At 34.0% G+C, this 22760-nt stretch overlaps 1 protein-coding gene across 1 annotated transcript in view; it reads left to right on the forward strand.

Annotated features, from left to right (window-relative positions):
• The window catches only part of LOC111053479 (transcription factor CP2), a 54758-nt gene extending 32853 nt beyond the window's left edge, over window positions 1–21905 (forward strand). The window contains exons 11-14 of the mRNA XM_039431256.1: window positions 10352–10505; window positions 13207–13403; window positions 15249–15508; window positions 18169–21905. Coding sequence (XP_039287190.1) covers window positions 10352–10505; window positions 13207–13403; window positions 15249–15508; window positions 18169–18221 — 664 coding nt within the window. The 3' untranslated portion in view covers window positions 18222–21905. The remainder of the gene's footprint in view (window positions 1–10351; window positions 10506–13206; window positions 13404–15248; window positions 15509–18168) is intronic.
• The last annotated feature ends 855 nt before the right edge of the window (window positions 21906–22760 follow it).

The raw sequence follows: 22760 nt of genomic DNA on the forward strand, positions 1-22760 counted from the left end.
ATGTATATTTGCTACTTTTCTCATTGCTTGCAGTTCAAATAATAATTATCAATAGAAAAGAACTATTATTTATTATTAAATGATGAGAATTTGTATCATTATTCTTGTTTTGGATTTCTAAATTGGGATTTTATCATAAATGTAGGGTAGCCATTGAAATGATTCTCATCTAAATCTAACCACAGTCATTGTTACCAACTTAATTTTTGTTTTCGTGCACTAATCCTCCATATAACCCACCAACTATTTTGTGTTGCCATGTTGCAAATCTGGAGTACGCAAAGTAATCACTTTGCGCACTAGTGCGGAAAAGTGATTCTTTCATTCTTTGCGTTCTGTAATCAGTGCAGGAATGGTCACTTTACAAGGTAACTGTAAGAAAACAATATTATCAACTACCACCGCTCACTTAAGTTACTATATTATATATTTTAAAAAAGAACTATTCATAAAGGTTTTATTCAATTGTAATTAACATGTTGCCTTGAATTGAGTTTATTACGGACTGAACAAGCAACAATATAATAAGGAATGATCATAATAGAAACCATATTAACCATAGGGATGTAACATATATCTCGAGCAATTATTGTTCATGAATTGAAATTGACATAACCTACATAATATTTAGACGATTTGAAACTAAACTAAATAAATTGAAGAAGTTTTGGGCAATAGCCTGGATTTTCTTTTCCGATCATTGTATTGTTTGTTCTATCTAATAAATAAATAAATGATGAAATAAATGATTGGTTGCCTAGCAATAAAGAACAAGAACTGTTGTGATTGGTTCCTGTTGTTGGACATTTGCAGCCAAAGTGGGCTTGGCTAGGAACGTTTTTAATATAGTTTGAGAATACGGCCCCAAATGACTGTTAAAATGGACGTTATTGATTTCTAACCCAAGCGTTAGAAGCTGTGAATCAATTCAGCCTTAAACTAGTAATTCTACAACATTTTTGGGAATTTCAGTACATTGAATTTGAAATCATTTTCAAATAACCTCCAGGTTAATTAAATCGGTCTCTTATCTGAGTTGGATTTATTTAATAAAACTTAGATATTTTTCTTAAATTTCTAAACTTAATCTTGATTTTTGACATTAAATTACTGGTTTCTGGCGTTGAATCTTCTATGAAAATAAATAATAAATGTTTCAATTTTTCACTCTCTCGAGCAAAATATAATCTTACACTCTTTTATGCATTTCGAGCTATTATGGATTATTCCAATAACTATTTTGAAAATTTTAATAATTTTTCCAATAGTTTTTGTAGGCCTACTAATAAATTATTTTTAAAAAATAAAAAAAAATTATTGGTTATTATTTTTGTCAAAATAAAAAGAAAAACTAAATCGATTTTCCAGTTTTTGTGAACGAATCGGTTATTTTTGTTGGATGTTTTGCATGTAAAGCAAAAGATTGATGTTATTTTTTAATGTATCTATTAAAGATAAGATAACCCCCTATCTGCATTTGTCAAAGTATAGTACATACACGGATTTTATTAATAGTATGAAGGTCAAAACACAGTCACTAAGCAAAGCAATATGATGTGGTGTGGTATGGTATGAGCATTTGGAACTGGAAAAATCTAGTAAATCGTAACACACCGTCGCTCTGTCTCTGATCACAAGCTAAAGTGCAGCAATATTTTGTTACGAAATTGGTTTTTATCTCATGAGAAAGATTTTCCGATTGCTCAATAATTATTTTTTGATGATTCTTTTAATAGTGTTAGATTCTATTAAAAAATGCAAGTTTGTAGAAATATTTTGGTCTAAACTTACGCTTGTCTCGCCTGCTTACATATTATCCATAATAGGCTGCGATTGGTGAATATTAATATGAAATTGCTTATTTCAAATTGATACTTTCTACTGTTATCTATATTTTACTTTGGAAACCATGTTTTATTTTCCTGCAAGAAATTCAGAACTAGGTTCACACTCCAATCATTAAACGACTATATACCCACTCTTTATTTATTTTGGTTCAAATTTTCTCACTGCTCATGATGTAGTCAACTCTTCAGAGGGAAGCTAACCTAAGCTAACCTAATTGTGTTTAGAAATAAGAATACTGAATATAAATGGTTCCCAACTACTTAACAGTTCCGATAATAATTGAGCCAACCTCCAAATTCACTGAATAATATTTATTTGAATGTAAAACTTTTATAACATTTTATATTTATTCATTAATATTGTTTAGTCTCTCCATAGTTGATTTTTTTTTAAATTTTCGAAATATGTTTCTGTGGCATTTTTTCGTTACTTAAAAACTTAAAGTATTATAATATTAAAGTTATAAAGAAATAATTAATTATTTATAACAGTATTATGTACGATTTGGTGGCCAGTGTCATAGGTCTAATTATAGACATAATATCATTTCTGAAAATTACCTACTTTGCATCTACTATTGTAATACACTAAAAAAACAAGCCAATAATATTTAGCAGTATCATGGAATTGAAAAATTAATTTCTCCTATCTATTTCAAAATATGAAGATTATCTTTTTAATTATATTGGTCTTATAATCTATTATGAGTGGCTAGATTTCCTTGTGCTTGATTGAAACCAAATAATTGAATTAGCATTTCCTCATTACAATGCGCATTTATGAGTACAATCCAGATTCGCCTGGTTTCCGCGGTGATCTACGGTTAGCATTACTAGTTCAATCTACTCGCACCTTTTCATTTTAGACGTATTCTGTGTGAGAAGTCAGCTACCTTTATTATAATGCTGTCTATTAATCCTTGATTGAACTGACAGACAATAAGGAAAGAAACTCTATAAGGAAAGTGGTTGCTCCTGGAATTATTGTCTTTCTCTTCACACTTTAGTCAAGCTTGATGGCAGCCTAACAAAGATCATCAAAATTGAGACCTCTATCTATTAAGGAAAATATTCCATTAAAACTTCGAATTGAGGAATTTTGTCTATCTGAATACAAGGAAAACGTCTTGATGATATTCAGGCGACTGTGTAATCAGTAATCAAGGCGTCTCATCTAAAGTAATGTTGAGAAATTTTGTGCAGGGAATTCTAAATTCAAGTTATGATTCAGTTAGGGTAGTGAATGACCCTAAGTGTAGAGTTATCTACTAGCTCAGATAAGATAGGTCGGTTTGTTCAGTATTAGTTGGTGGTGAGTTAACTAATGTCCACAAACTGTCAATGCTTAGAATCACTTTTTATTAATTTGAGGAACGTTTATTGGTGGTTCGGAATACACCCGTACTAAAACTGTTGGCATTCTCATCAGTACCCTGCAGAATTCTTGGGCTCATCCTCGGCTTATGCTTATCCACATGTTGGCCCAGCCTGCAATGTGACCAATGCCCAATGAAGGCCAGCGTTGGCAAACCACCCATCCATACACTGGCGCTGGTCATCATTGGCCTTCATTGGGCCAACATGTGGATGCAGAATTAGTGTTTGTTTGTTGATTTTCATTATTGATAACTGTATTGTAGGCTCTTCTGTACTGTGTAAAATAATGGGATTCACTTTAAACTATCTCATCATCCTTATAATATTCTTATATTATAACACCAATGCTCCCCCCCCCCCCATTCACCAATGTTGACAGTCTGAGGTGAATCTCACTATAAATAGTGTTATAGTCACTATCGGTTGTTCGTGGATTATAATTAATAATTATTATTATGTATGAAATTCCAATTAAGTGCTGTAAATCACCCCGAAGACTTCTGCTATTCCAAATATTGACAATAGGGTAAACAGCTAGATGGAAATTCGATGAGCGCTACTATACAAAAATTATTTGTCAGCCCGGGAGTTTATTTCCATCTGTAGATTATAATTAAGATCGTTATCGTACAACATACATCATAAAAACACTTCACTTATATGGGCTACTTTTCTACAAATTAATAAAAACAATATGAAAACTTGTGGGTACCCTTTATTATTAAAAACTTTTAAATGTATACTATTTTTATAGGAGGTTAGTTAGAATATTTATTTTCTTCCAGGATGTTTAGCCCTGTAGATTCTCCCCTGCTTCGGATGTTTGTTGTAAATTGGATAGAGAGAGCAAAAAGGTGATAATAGTCGGTAAATAAAGAAGGGTGATGACGTAATGGCAGTGTGTTTTGTTGTGAATTTTCTGACAAGTCAAGTGGAAAAGAAGAGCACAGGATGATGTTGATGAGTGAGAAAGTAGAGTAGAAAGCTGATTTGCGCAGTCGTTGAGGGCCGTGGCTGATTGACGATTGCAGATAGGCTGCTCGCATGATACAGTATCACTGTGGGATGATACTGTGTCAACAGATTTATCTGCTGGATAAAACATGTTTTTAGAGCTGATAGTTTTCAAGGAATAAGATTACTCGACCTGGTCCGCTGTGATAAGGGAAGGGAGGGTATTCCATTGAAACAAATCTGCAGGAGATTTTTTTTCAATATTGGTTTAATTGAATTTATTTCAACTTGAGAAATTGAATTTGAATAGGCTACAGATAATAGTTATAATAGCTTAAAATGAGTACCAAAACCCAGTAGAATTCAGGTGCCGGTAGTCATTTTTTTATTCTTTTTTCATGTGAATTTTCCACCAATATGCTACGTAGCATATCAAAATGCAATCATGTATGAAAGTAATTTCTATTCTGAAATCGAATTACTATTTCATTGATGAGATATTTAAATTTGTTGATTTGATTAGATTTGGAATAGTGGGTCTGTAGTGTGAGGGTCACCAATTGAGATCAAGGACAAATTAAATCACTTCTTATTCTCCGAAATGCACTTGACATTCAATTTCAATAGAATTAATATTACCTCTGTTTTGGAGTGACAATGTCAATTAAGGTGAAGAAGTGGAAGAGCAACATTCATGACCTAAGGTTTCTAGAACCTAATTTCAAATTAATGTACAGTTGATTGACGAATATCAATTCCAGAGAATTTTACAGTTATCCTTCTTTGATTACATTAGCATATAACAACATATCAGACACAGTTTCATTCCATCATCTCTTGAGATGAACGGGCTATTTCTGTTTGAATTTTTCCATTCCAACATGTAATCATTTTCATAATCATAATAATACCTTTATTTGTACAAATAGACAAGTTAGAACACATCTAAATATACAGAATAATGGTAGGTTTTTAACGTGCAGAATGACAGCTCAAGGCCTTTGTAAGTTGCACAAGTCAAAAATGAAAAGAGAAAAAGTTCAGGTACATTGATATAAATGTCTTTGAGTAGTTTTTATGAGTTTGAATCGTTTAAGAACATGCTATGCTCAATCATATTATCAATTTCTTGAAAACTTTTATAAATATCTGATTTTTGGCTTATTAGTAAGTTACAGTATTTATATTTTTGCAGAAATCTACAAAATAATTCTTTGAATTTCGATAACATGTCGTATATCCTTATCAACTTTTCCAGACTAGCCATTCTGATTTTTCCACAATATTATTTCCAAACATTTCTCGGTAGAGAGACTCTTCTGCCTCTGAGGGTCTATGGATACCATTATTAGTTCTTGAGGACCCTCTGCGGTCCATGGATAGTCAAAACTGGACTAACTTTGGTATTCACCTCTCATGTAGGCATAGGACACCTCCAAGAAAAGCTTTTCTTACCCACTGTAATAAAGGAAAATTCCTTTCAGTTTTTCAGTATCATATATCCTGTAACAATTCGTCTTTTTTGTATCATAAATCATGATACCCACCTCCTTGTATCCGCTGCGAAGCTCTCTCCGTTATCATGTCTCTTGTGTGGTTGTAGTAGTGAGTGAATAGCGTTGATGTTGAGGAGGAAGGAAGGGAATATCGAAGCCAGCCAGAGCGAATGCAATCGACATAGCCCGAAATAACACGACGACCGAGAAAATATTACAGCTGTGTATAGGCACAAGCACAAACTGGATTGTGCCAGTTTGAGCTTCGCTGGTGTCAGTTTTTGTTGTTCGCAGTGTGCCGTTCTCAGTTGAGCATAATATCGTCGAGTTGTGTGTTGTAGTAGAAGTGCGTAATCTTCTTTGTGCAAGGGAAAAGAAGACACACCTTTCGTCGATAAGAAGAGGAGGAATATAGTGTGTTAGTAGTGAAGTGTAGTGCGTGGGGATCAGTAGATAGTTTGGTTTCAGTCGTGGCGAATGTGTGAGCGGACTCAGACTCCCATCTTTCGTGGGGCGCTTTGTCGCAATAATTGTAGTTCAATCGTGACCGCACCAATTAACACTCGGGAATGGTGTTCACAATCAAGTGTGCGCTGTTCGAGCACCTCGTCGTACTGCCCGCAGCCAGCGTCTCAATCCTCAGACAAGACCACTTCCTTAGCTGACCAAGTCTATCGCCAGCTGCTGCGGTATCACTCTTTTCCCGTTTTAAAAAGAATTGGGCCCTGTGGAGCGTGGGACGAGGTTGTCAGGTCGGGTCCTAGGTACAGGCATGCTGCTGGTCTAACGTAGTTCGACTCCAAAACAAAATTCTGTGATCGTTCCACCACACAAGCTGAGCGCTGTCCTAACCTAACAGCGTGTGAAAGCTTCTAGTTACCTGAGAACTTTTGGATACTACTACTGCAGTAACCTATTTAAGTTACACTTACTCTAGGCTTTACTACTAGTCCTATATAGTTGAAATTCAAACTCGAAACTAGGCTTTACTAAATTAGTAACTGACCTACGACAAGTCTTCAAAAATGTGATCCAAACATAACCTCCTCTGGCGTACGAACTTGTGTTGATTGCTTGAAAGAACTGTTGTACTGGTTTGGTGTAGTGTTGTTTTTGTGCCGGATTTGAGAGGAGATAAATATTGTTAAAACTTTGTATAATGCTGTTGCTAGTGCATACTATTACAATGACTGTCGACGAATTAGAAGTAAGTGCTCGGTTCTATCACACTGTCTCACAACTGTCGCAAATGCAGCGCGTGAGATTGGCGCTCGTTGGGAAGCAGATGGCTGTTATGAGACGAAATAAGATGACATCTTGCAAGCTCAGTAGTCAGAAACGGTTGTCGAGACCCCATTTCAGGCAGAGCTTGAGAGCTGTGGCGCTGTAAGTACCCGAGTTAACCTTCCCAAGCTATTTGTTGTTCATTGATATACATTATGTTTAGCTTATTTTTAAGACAGTAAAGTTACTGAGTTGCTTACTACTCCTTCATTAACACAGGTTGCAGGATCTTACAGAAAAAAGATTTGATATTCTTGACGTCTTTCGTGGGTACTGAATTTGTGAAATTTTGAGGTTATGTTGACACTTGCTATTGTTGAATAACTTGATGCAGGTTAGATAAGAGGAAAATGGTATTTCTTTATACGTCCTGGCGTGCTGTTTTTATGAGAATTATTCTCATATAGCACTAGACTTGTGCGTGGGTAATGTAAGGAATGATGCGAAATGGATGGAAAGGTGGGTTGCGAACCACCGGGAAGTCATTTTGAAGCTCTTAACCATAATAACTGTTGCTAAAGTAACTATAGGTCTAACTATAGTATACACAATTGCCCTCAGACACACTTGCAATGGCCGTTTCCACAGTCACCGACACGACACCCAGCAACAATTACTACAAACAGCTGGTTCTCAGCCAATCGGAGGACTTTCTAGGTGTCGTGGCGATAAATGTCGGTCGACAATCGGTCAGTGTGAAAACGGCCAATAGGAAAACCAAGAGCACCATTTAATTTTGCTTATTAGCTTATTCATCGCTCTTCGATAGGCCAAAAAAATAGTCTTTTCTTCAGGGCTACTTTTAATAGAAATAAAAATATGAATCTCAGTACCCTTTTAAATTATTTTGTCACAACATGTTTCGGACATTAAAGCCATTTTCAAGTTGTGTAAAGCCATTTTCAACTTGTGACAAAATAATTTAAAGCTGCGTTTACACCAAAGTTAATAACTTAATCCTTATAGATTCTATTAGATTGAACATATCTTATCATACATAAGATGAACATATATGTGTTTGTTAAGTTCCGTTCAATCTAATAGGGTTTAATTTAATCTATAAGGATTAAGTTATTAACATTTTGTCAATAACTTTGGTGTAAACCCAGAGGGTACTGAGATTTAAATTTTTATCTATAAAAATAGTTTTGGTGTGACATGAAAATCTTGGCATAGGTTTGCTCCCATGAAAATTGCATTTGAAGGACTACAATCTGTCACGTCTTTTGGAGGATTACTACAACAATAACAATAGAATACAGAAAGGAAAGTTAGTCTACTGTATTAATAGTACGGTACTGTGTAGTTGGGAATATTTTATTTTTCGGAAAAGGGAAATTCAATCATTCTATTATGCAGTTTTGGAATGAAAACTGGGAGGTGAAATGTATTAAAACCAGTTTATTCTTAGTATAAATAGGGCCTACTTGTGTACTGATAAGCTACCACAAATTAGATATTATTTGAAGAAATGTTTAGGGCTTCAAGATAATATAATCAATATTATCAACTGCTACAAAAATTTGAGAAATAATCAATAAATTATGAGTGTATAGCTTATCTATGATAAATTTACTTTATCTAGATTTGAGTTATGCCGGTACCGGTATGAGTGGTGCTACTACTCATTGAGGAAGCATACTCAGTTTGTTGATGATGAAAAGGGGAGGGGGGTTTGAACATAATTAAGGGAACTCGAAAGAGAATAATAGTAAACAAGTTGAATGAGTTGTACTTGCTTGCTTATCTATAGTCAGATTCACTTCAAACTGCCAGCAGCCCTCATAAATAGCATCAATGCTCCTCATTCAGCCAATGCTGACAGTTTCAAGGGAATCCCACTCTAGCCTACTACTCTCGATGTGATGAGTGTGTTGGCCTTGCAAACCTATGACAAGGGGAGTGGGGATTTCTAGTGGCTATTTAGAAAGGCATTCAATGAATTTCGGCTTCTTAACGTCTATTGCCTGAAGCCTGTTGCATAATCTAAGAGGTCCGTCCCTGTAGTGTGATATACTAAGTTGAACGCATAGATAGTTTTTTTACAATACTTATAGTTTTTTCACTTATCTCTGAATAGTCATTGAATAGTCCTTCAAAACAATAGGAACATTTACAACGAACAGATGAGTAAAGTTTGATGAATCTGATCAATATTATAGCCTAGTAGTCAATCTATGAATAGTTTTGAATGGAAAAAGAGGTGTACTAAGTAAATCACTCACTGATAAACAGAGATTGACAATGGTGTAATAACCGAAACCGGTCTTTCTTATTATCAATAAATCAGTGGTTTTTTGACAATTTCTTAGTCTTTTCCATTCAATATGAATAATTACCACAATATCAACTTCTCAACTACTCAAAAAGTAAATCAATCACTTTATTCTTACCCTACAGTATAGTCTTAGTGCAAATTGGAAATTGTGAAATAATAGAAAATATCTTCGTTCCAAAACAATCATTTTATCTATTGAGAAAATTAGAAAGATTGATACTATAAAATTTATTAATAGCACTAGTATCAAAATATAGAAAAACTATTGTGATTAATATAATTTATTTTCCGTGCAATTGAGATATTGCTATTGGAAAATTATTATCATCATCGTCAGAGAAAATTGTAGTATTCACCCAAATATTGCAAAAATATTGTATTTGTGGATAACATTGAACTGATCGTCATACTGAAACTTTTCTTACCATCCATTAATATTTTCATCAATTTATCCATAATTGAATGAATGTCATCAATTCATCCTTATGAGAAAAATTGAATTTCAATAATTTGAGTGGCAATTTTTATATTTCATTAATTGAAGTTCAATTTTTCTGATAAGGATTAATTGATAACATTATAAATTATTGTAGTCTTCTGAACTGTTATCTTGACACTGAAAAATTAGGAATCTTTCTCTATCAACGTGGATTCAATCGATTTATTAATAGAGCCAGATGAATCATTGGAGTTTCTTTTCCGACATTCAATCAACTAATTATCCGTCCGACTAACGAGATTTGATTAATTATTCAATTTGTCAGCAAGTGTTTGAATTTATTACCGAACTGAAAAGTTGTTGGATGAGTGCCGTTGACATTTGATATGTGATTGAGCACTTTGGCTGATCTGTCAGTGTCTTGACTCAACAATTTATGGCTTGTGATCCAACACATTTCAGGCCACTACTGTTTTTATTTCGAGAGAATTAAAGTATCTATTAGTTTACGGCTGAATAAGAACCACATTCTTTATTAATAGCATCAATACTTCTTATTCAACCAATGCCTGAAGTTTTTTTTATTTTAGACCCTTGCGAAGCACAGGCTACCTGCTAGTCTTTTAAAAGATTTGTGAGTTTTTTTTGTGCGTAACATGTTGTGTTTGTTTTGCAGACGTGGCAGTGCTTCAGTTGAGCAGAGATCGCCTCTGCGTGCGGCTGCCGTGTCGTCAGCCAATCAGGCCGAGCCGCCCACCTCCAGTCAGGCGTGCCAACAGCTGCAGCAGCTAGTGCCCAGGGTTGCCACCCAGCCGCAAGATGCCAACACTGTCAGTTCAATTCAATCATTTATTTCAGCCTAAATTATAATCAGATCACAACGGGTGGGTTTCAGTTCGTCAAGATGTCAGTTCATTGCCTATTTTGACCATTATATTTATTGAGATACTGAAACAAATGGGAAGAAGAACTTCAAGTCTCACAGCATCAATTTTAGGTTGCAGGATGTTACACAGTCAGCACCTGCGCACACTAGGCTAGTTAAAAATTAAATTAAGAATTTAATTGAATTGCCTTTATTAAGCCGGGTCCAGACGCTCAAGTTTACCATCAGTCTTTTGCTCAAGTAAAAGACGGATCGTTTGGTTCAACCAAAATACAGATGTAAAATTGCGTCCACACGCATCCGTCTTATGTCGTCAGTTTTCCTATTTTTGTGCTCACAAGGCTCAGTTCGTCATCAACATCTACCATATATCTGGTAATAATTATATCGTATTTTTTCGCTGATTCAACTGGATAATGCTATATTTAACAACATAATGACAAAAATATTACTGTTAATCGCTAAATGGCTTTGTTTACATGTCATATCTCGAGACACAGTGATTGTAAATGGATTGAAATTTTGTAGATAGTATTCTTATCAACAATATAGTACATCTTAATATATCATGATAGTAAATCATAATATCAACATCAAATCCTGAGAGTATCATGAGAATCAAGAAAGAAAAAAATGGTTAAATGGCGTTATATACAATCGATAAAAAAACTTGCTTATTTTCAAGTACTCGCCAGACATTTTATTAATTTGAGGGCGCTGAATCCGAATCTGAAATCACAATTTCTCTATCTCCATTTTCACGCGATTTAGGTTTTGGTGGATAGGCAAAAGACGGACGGTTTGATGGAAAAAGATTCCCGGCCGATACATTTTAAGTTTGACGACGTAAGCTTGAGGACCCATCCGTTTTACCGTCCAGACGCAACGACTTACATGCTCCGACTTATGCTTGAGCAAAAGACTGAAGCTTGGACTGAAACTTGAGCGTTTGGACCGGGCTTTAAGGGCGGAGTTAGGTCTCTAGGTCCTCTCTGCCAAACAACCCTGAATGTTTTTGAGATTAGTTGGTTAAATGTTAGATTAGAGGTTAGGATTTCGCTTTTGGCAATATGCTGGTATTATTCAGAATTTGTTTGATAATTTTAGAATTAAATTCATGATACTGTATCCACTGCACTTTCTGAAAGCCACAGGAACTTGACGTAGTGAAGTTGCCTACCCGAGCTGATTCTTGATCAACTGAGATCTTGATGAAGTGGATGTCATATAATTAAATGTCGATTTTTAAATACATGACACAGTTTATAATTGTTGTATATGACCCTCCTCACTAGATACTAGTTTGTAGGGAGATTTACGTTATAAAATCAGCATCAGATCAACATTGCTTTGTCTGTCATTGGACAGTGAGATAGCTCTATACTTTTCCAAGTTAATAATAATAATAATAATAATTTTATTCATGGAGGCAACAGGTAAAAACCCATTTTGCCTCCTACACACATTACAATCATACACTATACAATCCAAAAATGTATTTTAAGAATTAAGTATGAAGAAATGTTAAAAAACAAGAAATGTAATGTAAGTGAAATAATAAGAAATAGAAATTAAATGAATCAAAAATACTAACAAAAGTATGTCAAATGAATGAGAATGAAATTAAATATAAGATTTTAACAATTTTAGAAAACTTGAAATCAATAATTACTGTATTCAATTAATCAATCATCAATAAACTACAATAAATTAATCAATAGGCCTGAAAAATAATTATTCAATTAATCAATAATTATCAATAAATCACAGCAAATAAATCAATATTTATAATGAGAAAATTGCAAAGGTAATTAATTAAACCCTGAACTTCAAAACTTAATAAAAATCTGTTGATTCAAGTTTATCCTACAATGAAAAGAAAAATAGAATGTCTGTGAATCACTACCACATAAAATTAATGAAAGAAAGAAATGCAAATCACGAAATGACAAATCACATAATATTATCGACTAGATCGCACGCCATCCTACGGAATTTGTACGGGGAGAACCAAAAGATATCCAAGCGCTGAGAACAACTATTGAAAATTCTCTGTGCTCTATTCAGAGGAGAGTTATAATGACTCACCGTTCTGGAGCGTGAGATATGAAAAGAAAAGGTCGAACGGCGAGCAATTGTATTTATATAAATATTAATTTTTGAAAGCAGATACGGAGAATCAATTTTGTTTCACACAGTTTCTAAATTGTTTGTAGACTAAGATAGTAGAAATATGACGAACTACCAAAATTCCATCCCAATCAGGAAAATCTATCATCATCAAATCATAAAAATATACACTTTTTGGTGAATATAAAATATTTTTGAGAAATAATTGATCATATAGAACCTACCTACCAATTTCCAACGCAGACACTTAGAATAGAGATGCTTCCCATGTTATTTAAATGCTGTTATTTTAATTCCCCGGGCATATAGTAACTACTCAACTTTCTAGGGAAAAAAGAGCGCTTTAGTATCCTGTTCCAGAGAGAATGGTTCTAGATTACCAGAAGAACTATGGTTTTCATTGTCGACAATAGTTTCCAAATAGGAGGAAGCCAGAGCTATTATTCTACTGGAGTAGGAGAAATAGAGTTCATTCTTCATTTTATCAACTATTTTTTATTTATATTTTGTTGTAGAACAACTTTGAAGTGGGTTTGAGCCGAACAGCCACCGTACAGCAGGCGAACGTTTGGCTGCAGACCAATCGCTTCTCTGCGTTTCTGCGCACATTTTCAAATTTCTCCGGCCTCGACCTGCTTCGTCTGTCCTGCGACAACCTCATTCAAATTTGCGGCCTGCCTGAAGGAATTCGTCTCTTCAATGCATTGCACAGGTATGAATTGCTGATGATTTTACTTTTTCGCCACACTGCACAGAAAGCAGCTGTTTTCCAGTCCCTACGTAGATCTGAAAGACCTTGTTTGCAGACGACGTCAGAAAAGGATTTCTTTTCCGGTCTAGGCCAGAAAGTTGTCTCTTTCCAGCCGCTCATGGAAGTAGTTAATAAGTCATCCGCTAGATCGGGCGAGTGTCCACTTTCATCATCAGCTGAAGTCGCCATGATTTCAGTTCCAGTTTCGAATCAAACTAATTCGCTTCGCAACCAGTTTTATTCAATTATTTATTGTTGATTAGTGCATTCCGAATTTTCAAAAATGCTTGAAGATGACTGTGGTATTCCAAGTGAAATTTTAAAAGAATCTGAAATCCTGACTGCAAATCTTCTACCACTAAAATCAAGAGATAGGTACGATAGCTTAACGAGTATTCTTTATTTATTTTGTCAGCAATACCTGTAGTGTGGCGAAAAATATCGTTCGCACCACGGGCAAAAATGTTTTCTGCTCTAGGTGCGAAATATACTATTTATTCATTACTTACATTGTACACTATAAATTAGTTGTAATTTTTGCAGATAAAATTCCTTTATTATCTTTACTCGTACTACATTCATTAAAATATAAAATAACGTACATTATTGCTTACAACATTTCATCAAACTTTGTAGAAACTATTTAACTAATGAAAATCAGTACCTGAAGAAGTCTTGGATGGAACGCGTATTATCGGTTCAAATCAAGCTATTCAATTCAATTTTGGGCTGTGTCTGTTGGTCCTCCCCCAATAATTTTAATTAATAAATACATTTTCAGAACATATAAAATATAATAGTTATCACACAAATTAGTGCTGTATTTCGGATTAATCTTCTTATTAATAAAGAAAATTTGTCTTATACGGGATAGGAAATACACGATTCACGCATCATCACTTTATGAACTAATGAACTGATTAACATGCAAGTTTACATTATATTCTGAATTTACCAAGGATGGTTATAGCCCTATTCTCACATTTCTATTAATCAATTCATAATGAAAACACATATTGAAATTGTCAACAACTTTTATTGTCACTTTAAAAGTGGTTGACAATTTCAATGTGTGTTTCATTATGGAAAAGTGCCACAACATCACATACAACACAACTGTAAAATTTATTTATAGTTGAGAATGGTATTGTATTTATCAATGTATAAATATTTTAATTATTAGAACAAATTTATTCAATTTGTGATTGTAAAGTTTACAAAAGATAAAACCTGATCAAATACTTTTTCTATTGTGAATTATTACAGTTGTTTATAATTTCTATTTCAGCATGGAACTTCAAAATTAAATTTAATATTTTGGTGCTTTTAAGAGAACCCTTGCGCTTGCGTAGCACGGCTAACACCTGCTCGCTCGTATTATACATAAATTAATATTTTGTATTAATTTTATCTAATTATCTCGATGTTTTGGATTGAATAATCATCATTATTGGATTGAGAATAAATTTTAATGTAATCTATAATGTTGTCACCTGCATTTATAACCGTTGATGGGTTTAAGATCTATAATACAATAAAGGAAAGAATTGGCTTATACACGTATGGGATAGGAAATTCACGAATGAAGACGCATCATCACGTTTGAACTACTGGAATGATTACCTTGGAATTTTGCATATAGATTCTTAATTTACCGAGGATGGTTATAGGCCTATTTAAAATGCCTCAAGATTTCAGTAGGACAATTTTTCAGTTTCAAGTTTGTCAAGTTTTTAATTAGACCCTTGCGAAGCACGGGTTACCTGCTAGTTGTCACCTGCATCTATAACGGTTGATGGGTTTCAGATCACCGCTGTCGCCCCGCCTGACACTGTACATGTGCGTGGACACGAGTGTGGACGTGTATCAGGCTCTCTACCTGGAGACGTTGACCAGTGCCGAGTTGGGTCGCAAGTTGGCCGCACTGGTGCAGTGTGCCTCCCCGGTTGCCGGCGCACAGCTGCTGCTGCAAGGCCCCACCGGCATACATGTCGCCGTTTCAGACCAGGTGGTTGCCAACATGAAGGACGAGGCTGTGTTTGTCGTCGAACGATTGTCGTCGCCAGGTTAGTTCAATCGAGTCACTTCGAGTCGAGTTCATCTGTCTGTCGGAACTAGGAGACAAATGCACAGGGATTACATTCGATTAGTGAAAAGATAGCATGAGAAGATATTCCATGGTATGTTCCAAACTTCAAGCCGATTACTGTCAACTGCTACCTATTATTACTGTTCTGGCTGGGTGAGAGTGTATTGGTGCATACAGATATACGCGCCTCGAACACGCTCCGCACTCGCTCCGATCATGAACATTACGCGAGATGTTACGCAAGGGATCGCTAGAGGTTCGAAATAGGTTTGAAGGATGATCGCGCGCTTGTCGTATTGTTGACTTCGCTACAACCTAACCTCACAAATGTGAAACGTTAAATCCAGCTGATCGGGTGACAAAACGAAATAAAATATTCTAACCAGGGGATTTCTGGGTAGCATAATAATACATTATGTTTATATAATAAATTGATGATAATTATTATGTTTGTTGCATCTATGTTGATGTCTGTCAATGTTTGAAAGGTGAAAGGCGTGGTTGAGTGTTTGGCTTCTTTCTTCTAAATTCTAATATGGTACCTATTATTAAAAATGTTTTTATAATTTTACATGATTTAAGGCTTTAATTAATTATTAATTTTGATAATTTTATATGCTCGTAATTTTCGCAAGTGATCTAACAGAAATGTTAACCGCGCATGCGCAACTATTGGTTAGTTCGCCCTAGGAACTTGCCAAGCTCGAGCTCTGTTACACGCTCTTCTCGCGTTCCACTCTTGCTCCACCAGTGATCATCAATCGATCTGCTCGATTGCGGAGCGGAGCGTAAGTCTGTACGCATCTTAAGAACAGCACAGTATGAGCGACTACCAGCATCACATAGTGTAATAGAAATTAGATACGTTTTCAGAAATGTAGGCTTTAATCAACTAGAACTGAACATGAATGGTTGAAAAGGAGGAAATTACAAACTGAATAAATAACGGTTGCTATGTTTGCATCACCACATTCTTCCCCGTTTAAGAGAATTCCAATTCAAAAGTTGTGAGGTTTCGGTGCTAAATAACGAAGAGATACTGTGGATTCACGTCCATCTTGATGACGTACTCGAATGCATACTCGGGATTGGCTTATGAGTTCAACCTCTTCGACTAAAGGGGAATCTTTTTGATCTTCTAACTAGTTTCTTCAACCAGACTGTGCCAGGGGCTGATAACCAAGAAGGAAAATATGCGCTGATCTGAGAACGTCAAGAGTGGAGAAACATTCTTTCATGCAGGGTTACATTGGTCGCTGTGCACAGTAGAGAACGGATTGAGTGTAGTGCTCCTGGAAGGGCTGTTTCCCACCTGCAAATCGGCAAGGCAAGGCTTTTCAAGCCCAAAGTTATGGTTTTCCAAACAACCCCCACGTATCGTTACTGCCCATTTCCTTTACGGTTGTAAGGCGGTGTATGGCTGATTGCTATACCTTTTGACTGTAAATGAGTTTTAAAACGATCCGACATGAATGATAATCCTCGATCTGAATACCGACATATTCAGATGGTTGCATCGCCATACATAGCTTCACTAAAAAGAGCTATGTAGATTATCAGCTTGAGTTAACAGTGAAATTTGGAACAGCTTCACTAAAGAGAGCTACGTGGATTATCAGCTTGAGTTAACAGTGAAATTTGGAACATAAACTCTCTATACCATGGAATATCTTCTTATGCTATCTTTTCTCTATGATAATACTCTGAATATAACAAGTTGCGACTTGGAAACTTATCTGTGTTGCCAAACTGTGTGAAATTCCAATCTTTTCATGCAAGCCAATATAACTGGAATTATTCAAATTGTCAACTCTGCATCAACTGCGTTGTCAAATTTAATACACCTCAGTCATATGGCCTTGTATCATAGCCACCTCTAATACCTACCTGTATTAGAGGTGGCTATGCCTTGTATAAAAAATAAACATATGGCACAATTTGGCAACATGGATATGCAAGCCATGCAAGCCAGACTATTTGTCAAAGTCTCAACTTGTTTTATTCAGAGTATAGATTTATTTCTGTACGAGTAGATTACGATATATACTGGCTTATACTCTAATTTGCAATAAATGACAATATATCTAATTATTAAATTAGTTTCACAAACTATGAAGAATACAGTAATATTTAAATTAGTGATCAAAATGATGATGATTTCACAATCATTGGAATATAAAGAAGGAGGATTTTGAACAGATAACCTTTCTTTGTGAGAGGTGGCTCCCGAATCAATGTGTGCTTATTCTCGTGAATTCGCGAGAAAAATAGTTTAGGTTTGCTTGCATTTTTTAAATGATTTATGATATGAATTAATACCGTGTAACCTGGGTGGCTCAGGTCTGGTGTCAGAGATTGCAGGTCGCTCCTGATCAATTTTACGGCCGCTGTCTTGACTTATTGACTGCTTTTAGACAGCCGAGACCGAGGAATTAACGTGTCCAACTAACTGAAACACGGGAGTAACTCGAAAAAATATCTTGCTTCACCAAGACTCGAACTGAGGGCCTCTGGTTTTTAAAGCCAGTGTCTAGGCCAATCAAAATCGTTAATTGATCAAAGCAGTTGTAAGGCTTTTCAGTTTCAGTTAAATTTGGATTTCGCATTGGATCTAAATGTGTGTTTTTTATTTCACAGGTCAGGCTGACCAGTTCTGTCTTCTTCTGAAACCATCCAACCGAACCCGTTGAAAGTCCTTCCTACTTTACAACCGAAGCTCTGCGTTTTCTATAAATTAAATGTAGAACAACACAACGCTGCTAGGACACTACACACCTTCATTATAATACCTACTATATGATTGCTTAACATTAGCGCATAAATCATATAACAACACGATTGTTGCCTTTGTTTTAGAAGCTTTATAGAATGATGTTAATGTAGTGCATTTCATGGCTTAAGACATCTATCCATATTTGTGTAGCCTTTGTTTTAGAATCTTTATAGATGTTATTGTAGTACATTTCATGGCTCAAGACATCTAATCTCCATGACTCGAGCATATCTCGGTACTTGGAGAGATATAGCTATAATATGATTCAATTCAAACGGTCAGCATTGATGTTATTAACAAGGAATGTTGAAATTTTGAAGTGAGTGCTGTATAATTATGTCATCTGCATCTGCATAATAAAAAGTTGATCTTCGTGTCGATAAAATACATGTTATTTGTATGCTATAGTGAGATTCACTTGAAACTGTCATGATTGGACAAATGGACAGCATTTGTTATCAAAACTAAGGCCCGGTTGCACAAAAGCCGGTTAAATTTTAACCGTGATTAATTTTACGAAAACCAATCGGAGAAGCCGTCTTTTCAATATAGCCTTCTCTGATTGGTTCTCGTGGAATTAATCACGGTTAAAATTTAACCGGCTTTTGTGCAACCGGCACTGACAGTTTAAAGTGAGAATGACTATAGCTCTAAAAGTGGTGGGAGCTGTCAGATGTCTTTAGCCGTGAAATGCACTCTAATTTCTGTTATATGTTATAGGAAATGCTTTTAAAAGTTTATTGTTATTGTTGAAATAATATAATACATTTTTGAATAATAAAAATGTCAGTTGAAAATTGTTTATTGTTATCCGACTGATGTTCAATGAACTATGTTGTAAAGCTATTGATTAATTACCATTGGTGCTTTCAGTTTGCAATTTTTGATCTGAATGAAAATGTTCACAGAAGTGCCCTGATTACGAATTTCTTGAATACGCTCTAAGAGTTTTCTATTATGTATTTTTATACCATAAAGAAGTAAACCTGTATCAATCACCCCAATACATGAGCTGGCGGAAAATATTTTAAGCACTTTTTTACAAACATCGTGGATAACAATAATATAAAATAATATTATATTTATATTTTATATACACTATACAGTATTCGTTATTCTCTCATTTAAAATACCTAGAAAATTAAATGAACGTACAGTACTATTTTATTATGGAATATTTATAAAACCATTTTCACGTTATGTACTGTTGGCTTTATTTGGAACTAAGATATTCTTTATTATACGGTTCCAAGTTGGCTTAGAAACTTCAAATGTGACTATTTTCTTTTTAACAAAGGATATAATGATTGAAACAATTTTATATAGAAGTGAATATCGGTTGGGTTTTTCATTCACTTGAATTGCTTTTATATAGCAAGTCCAAATTACAATGGAAGTTACCTAAAACTGGAGATTTTGAAAAATAAAAACCAATGTATAAGGTAATAAAAACCTTTTAGTAAAATTATAAATTAAAAAATATATTGATGTTATGATATGAATATGCAACGCATTTTATAGTTGAAGTGTATAAAATATTATGCTTGTCGCTTTATAGATAGTACATTATACAGTTTAAGTAGTATGAGTATTACCTTGGATAAATTTTGGAAACATGTTGATGTAGAGTTGATCATAACTTAGATTTATTCTTCAATTATTAATATCAATCTGAATGTCATATTTTTATTTCAGATTAATTGCTATTAACGTGCCTTTTATAAATGAGCCTTATTGATAAATTATAAGTATAAATATTGAATAAAACTATAAAAAGCATAAATATTTTATTAAACTATCAATTTACATAATATATTTTGGCATCACTACAAAATGCTTCTCGGAAGACGTTGTCTAATCTCTAACGAATTAATAATTAATTCATTGATTGTCGAAAACATCTTCTTGAAGTTTCTCTTTATTGAAACCAATCAAACCTAAATGACTAGCACGTTAATCAACGTAATTGATGGCCTTACACTTTCGTGTGAATTGAATACTATGTTTGATAGGTATTGATTATTATGCTGTTAAAAATGAATTGATATAATATGTAATTGTTGTCAAAAGATATTACGATTATGCTATTGATAATATTTTCTTGCTTGTGAACCTTAGTGAATTAGGATTGTTAGCATTTAATGATTATGTATTGTTGTTGAATCTACATAGTTTTGAGACAGTTATCCAAATGTTTATCAAATGTTATAGTAGTCAATATTTTATATTAAGCTTGTGAAACATATACTGTTCCGATTAGAACACGTTTTAGCGAATGCAGTTCTATAGTACGGTAACTGTTGTTATATTGAAATTGAGAGTTTATAATATGTTGACTTCAATTGAAAATTGGAAGAACTGCATGGATGTTTCTTGTAATTAGAAAATACTATGTCAATTGAAATAGTATGAACCGTTCGAAACATCTCCTTTCTTTTTGGATTACGTTTGTTCTAATAATGTACTTGATAAAGTTAATTGGAATTAGAACAAAACGATTCAGAAAAGAGGAATACATCAAGAGAAGGAGTTGGATGTAGCCTACATATCTATCAATAGGATTAAACATATCCGACAGATTATTATTATCATTATATCATGATTGACGGAATTTGTAACTTATTAATAGTTGTTCAATATTATCAAGAACATAACTGGAAAATTGTTATTAATTTTATAACAATTCAATTGTTGTAAGATGTTGGGAAAATAGTGGTAGGTAAACTACTGCAGGTTGTCCAATCTTGGCAATTTTCACCAAATTTTTGTGCATGAAGGAAATTTAGGTGGGGATAAAATGGGAAGTTGGTTTTTGGTTAAGGAATCAAGATATTGAATTGAAAACATGGAATTTTCAATTTTGTGGATAGTAGACTTACCGCTTGTATCGGATTCAATCGATATAGAGTTGAATTTTTAATTTTATGTTTTCAACTTTGAAGAACAAAATGAACTTGTCAAGTTGCCTGAGTTTTAGTAGGAAAAGTCTCATTGCCTAAACTAAATATAGATGTTTCAATTAGAGCTGATATTGTTATTAGAATTATATATTATTAACAGATAATCAATATAGAGTTATCATTATTGATTGAATGTATCATTATCTATTTTGAGCTGAGTAGAATTGTCTTTGTCATGAATAAATTACCGTATATCACGGTTTTCTCCTGCACTTGTTTGCTAAATAGTATTGGAGAAAATGTTTTTGCTTGAGAAATGTAGTTGTTTTATAATATGTAGGCTATTATTTACAAGTTAAAAATAATGAAATATTTTATTTTTAGATCTAGAAAGTTGTTGAAATAATATAGTTTGTGCCATGTCAATTAGGTATCTGCTCTATTTGCTTACTTTCTGGAGATTTGGTAGAACAATCTGTTCGTCCTATTATTCTTTAGGAGAAATGGGAATCTTGAAGAGTCCGTTTTTTCTATTGAGACTTTGTCCATGAAAATCATTCATTCGTAGAACGTTTTTTAGATATTTTTACCAATAATAACCAAATATGAAAGTAATGATATAAAGTTTTGATATGTCGAATTATTTTTAAAACAGGTTCGCCAAATTATCATAGTGGCTCCTCGCCAAAAATTATTTGGATTCATAGATTGTTATTAACAGAGTTTTTAGCTCAGTTCGACCTTGAGGCGTGCTTTTCTACTGAACACCTATAGAAACTCATTGGTTTTTATTAGTGTGTTCACACAATTGCTAGTATGCCAATGTGTGAACTCTCATGACAATAAATGACTTTTCAAGATTCCTGTCTCACTAAGCAGAATAAACATTCTAATAAGTCCCATTCAATGACAACATTCTCACATAAATTCATTGAAAAGCAGAGCTTTTACTCTGGAATGCAGTAATCCAATGTCTATTATAACTTCAGAAATTATGATGTTTCAAAGAAGTCTAGTGAATTTATACTTGGCATACTAGACTAAGACTATACTGTAAACCATTCATTAGTATACTCCAAGTTATATATTTTAATTTTTTTCAATGGAAGAGTATTGTTTCGAAAAATCGAACTGAACTATGTTATAGGTTGATGGTATCTCATTTGGAAGTGGAATAAAGATCTAGAAAGCTTTTAGTGAATTGTTGATTTGATCAACTCCTGTGCGCGGACGGAAAATTTATTTTCTTTGCGCTCAGTAAATTTGCCATAATTATTATGATTTAGTTTTAAATTTTTATTGTATTATTGTTTTATTTACAATCAATATTGTGTTTCCAACAGTATGTCTGTATTTGTTTTTATGGCAAATAAAGTCTATTCTATTCTATTCTATTCTTCAAATCAAAAAAGTACAAAGCTATTTGTTAAGCAAAGAATTATACAAAACAAACTGAGTAATGATGAATATCTTTGTTTCAGCTATGTTTATGTGGCATTTATGAATTTAAACAAAATCTCTTGTTCTAGGCTACTGCTAATTAAATAGTTCATATA

This window comes from Nilaparvata lugens, chromosome 6 (assembly GCF_014356525.2).
Source record: "Nilaparvata lugens isolate BPH chromosome 6, ASM1435652v1, whole genome shotgun sequence".
NCBI classification, from domain to species: Eukaryota; Metazoa; Arthropoda; class Insecta; order Hemiptera; family Delphacidae; genus Nilaparvata; species Nilaparvata lugens.